This window comes from Mus caroli, chromosome 3 (genome assembly GCF_900094665.2).
Source record: "Mus caroli chromosome 3, CAROLI_EIJ_v1.1, whole genome shotgun sequence".
Lineage (NCBI taxonomy): Eukaryota > Metazoa > Chordata > Mammalia > Rodentia > Muridae > Mus > Mus caroli.
The window spans coordinates 49,418,160-49,421,449 of NC_034572.1; the positions used below are offsets into that span (position 1 = coordinate 49,418,160).

General features: G+C 38.5%; 1 protein-coding gene across 10 annotated transcripts in view; it reads right to left on the minus strand.

Moving 5' to 3' along the window:
* The window catches only part of Nbea (neurobeachin), a 543,806-nt gene that overhangs the window by 231,310 nt on the left and 309,206 nt on the right, over positions 1 to 3,290 (minus strand). For all 10 annotated transcript variants that reach the window (XM_029475176.1, XM_029475174.1, XM_029475170.1 and 7 more), the window contains one exon: positions 638 to 746. In XM_029475176.1, coding sequence (XP_029331036.1) covers positions 638 to 746 — 109 coding nt within the window. The remainder of the gene's footprint in view (positions 1 to 637; positions 747 to 3,290) is intronic.

Here is a 3,290-nt window from a genome sequence, read left to right on the forward strand (position 1 = left end):
TGAGCTCTTTATATATATTGGATATTAGTCCCCTATCTGATTTAGGATAGGTAAAGATCCTTTCCCAATCTGTTGGTGGCCTTTTTGTCTTATTGACAATGTCTTTTGCCTTACAGAAGCTTTGCAATTTCATGAGGTCCCATTTGTCAATTCTCAATCTTACAGCACAAGTCATTGCTGTTCTATTCAGGAATTTTTCCCCGTGCCCATCTCTTCAAGGCTTTTCCCCACTTTCTCCTCTATAAGTTTCAGTGTCTCTGGTTTTATGTGGAGTTCCTTAATCCACTTAGATTTGACCTTACAATGGCTCTTTTTAAATAGTGAAATTAGGAGATCTATTGAATACTTTGAGTCCATAAAACCCCACAAAGCATCAACATTCACCAAGATGTTATGTAAAACACTATCAGCTTAAAAACAATAGCATCCTGGTTTTGTCTTTATAGTAACTGAAAATAGTGTCAGCCCACCCTTCCCCCATGGCGAAGAACATGACAGAGTGACAAGGCATAAATGAATCAGTCTGACACTGGGAAAATCCTTTAAAGCAGGGCCTGAAATGCCTTCAGTGGTATTTTCTTCTTTGTATGTTTTATGCCAGGCAACAAATGAGTGATGCTTGAAGATACAAACTTACCTCAAACTCTGCATGCTTATGCACATCCTCTGCTCTCTGTCTGTTCAAAATAAACTCAGCTTCATTTGCAACGCGGACTATGTGGTCCTTCATAGCATGGCACAACAACCTGGAAAGATAAATGTCGTGGGAATTACCACTCCTGATAGTTTCTTTCTTGGGGAGGTAACCTGTTATTTTACAACAATATAATTTTACTATTTCAAAATTTATACATAAAGTTTATGTAAAGCTAGATTATGAGGTAGGGGATATATCTTAATTATAATTGTAGCACATTTAGGAAGGCAGATGATAGGCCTGAGGTACTTCTAAAGTTCCCAAGTGATAAATTCGTGTAACTAAAATGAAACTAAGTTTTAAATAAATGAAACAGTAGGGCACATTACTAGGCAACTTATTGAAAATTCAAGCCTTTCAAATGTAATGGACAGTCAAATGCTACTTCTTGCATTCCTGCTTCCCAGCTTCTGATCTTAACAGGCAGCTACTGCTGTTTCCAGTGTGTGTCTTGGACCATAGACTACCCACAGAATTATCAGCCTCCTGAGTGTGCTTTCATGTGGAGCTAGCATGTTCAGTAGACAGCTTTCTACCTTCTTTCCTCAGAGTGACCTGTTTTAGAGATCTTGTGATGCTGACAGCCCTCAGTCTTTGGCAACCTTGCTCTTTCTCTGAGGAAGTTCTTCCCAGGAATGCCAGCACTCCTTTGCAGCACTGCTTTGACAAGGCAACTTTCCCCACTTTCTTAGTGTCCTGCTCTGTGGCTTCCTGTGCTCCACAGAATAAAGAAAAGATGCATGTGGTTCTTGTGTTATTGGCAGCTTTGGACATACAGACACAAACACACATATGCAGAGGAGTCGGGAGAACTATAAACTTCAAACACTAACTCGATGAAATTGTTGGTTCACAGTTTGTAGACAGACAAGGACAAAAGAAAGGAGAGAGAAGGAGAGTGGGAGCGAGAGGGGGAGGTGTAAAGTTTGTGAGCATTTGACTCTGCATCTTTATTGAGCACATGTTGAAGGCTGAAACATGGTGAAAGAAATCTATTATATGCATATTACTGTAGGTCACACATAAATATGTGAAGAGGAGACAGCAGAAAGGAAGGGCTCCTGGTCCAGCTGTCTAATAGAACTCATTCCCATGAGCAGAGCAGAGAACTAGCAAAGCCCAGAGATGGGGTGGGTACTGCACTTTAAGACTGACCTCAGACATAACAGAGAAAAATGTCAATGATCTAGCAGTCTGTCCAGTCCCGAACCTGCTTCTTACTCATGCTGAAAACATGAAACACCGTCCACCACAGTAGTTCACAACTTTATACCCCACTTCCTACAGGAAGCAGGCCTAAGAAGCTTCACCACATAAAGAAACGGGTGCCAACACTTGCCAACACTTTCAACATGAAGGCTGCTGTTGAATTTTGTCAAATGCTTTCTCAGCATCTAATGAGATGATCGTGTCACTTTTTTCTTTGAGTTTGTTTATAAAGTGGGTTACGTTAATGGATTCGTGTATACTGAACCAACCTAGTGTCCCTGGGAAAGAAGCCTACTTGACTGTGGTGAATGGTGGTTTTGATATGTTCTTGGATTCGGTTTGCAAAATTTTATTGAGTATTTTTACACGAAATTCATAAGTGAAATTGGTATGAAGTTCTCTTTTTTAATTGAGTCCTTGTATGGTTTAGGTATCAGAGTAATTGTGGCTTCACAGAATGAATTAGTGTTCCTTCTGGAATATTGGTATAGCTCATCTTTGAAGGTCTGGTAGAATCCTGTACTAAAGCCATTTTTTTTTTTTGGCTTGGGGGGTTTTTTTTTTTTTTTTAAATAACTTCTTCTATTTCCAAAGGATATAGGGGCCTATTTACCTGCTCTTGATTTAACTTTGGTATGTGGTATCTGTTTAGAAAATCATCATTTTCATTCAATTCCAGGAATGTGTTCCACTATGTTAATAGCGACCTTATTTGTGATGTTCAGAAGCTGGAAACAACCCAGATGTCTCACAATGGAAGAATGGATATAAAAAATGTGGTCCATCTAGATTTTCCAGTTTGGTTGAGTATAGGCTTTTGTAGCAGGATATGATGATTTTTTTTTTGAATGCTCTCAGTTTCTGTTGCTATGTTTCCCTTTTCATTTCTGACTTTGTTGATTTGGATACTGTTTCTCGGCCCTTTAGATAGTTTGGCTAGAGGTTTATCTATCTTGTTGATTTTCTCAAAAACAAAACAAAACAAAACAGTTTTTGATTTTGTTGATTCTTTGTGCTTTTCTTTGTTTTTACATGATTGATTTCGGCCTTGAGTTTATTTCTTGCCTTATTTGTGATATCCAGAAGACAGAAACAACCCAGATGTCCTACAACAGAAGAATGAATACAGAAAATGTGGATCATTTATATAATGCTATTAATAATGAGGACATCATGAGTTTTGCAGGCAAATGGATGGAACTAGAAAATATCATCCTTAGTGAGGTAACTTATATCCAAAAGGACATGCATGGTATGTACTCATTAATAAGTGGATATTAGCCAAAAAAGTACTGAATGCCCAGGACATAATCCACAGACTCAAAGTTAACAAGTCAAAGGTCCAAGTGAAGATTCCTCAATCCCACTTGGGAGGGAAAAGAAA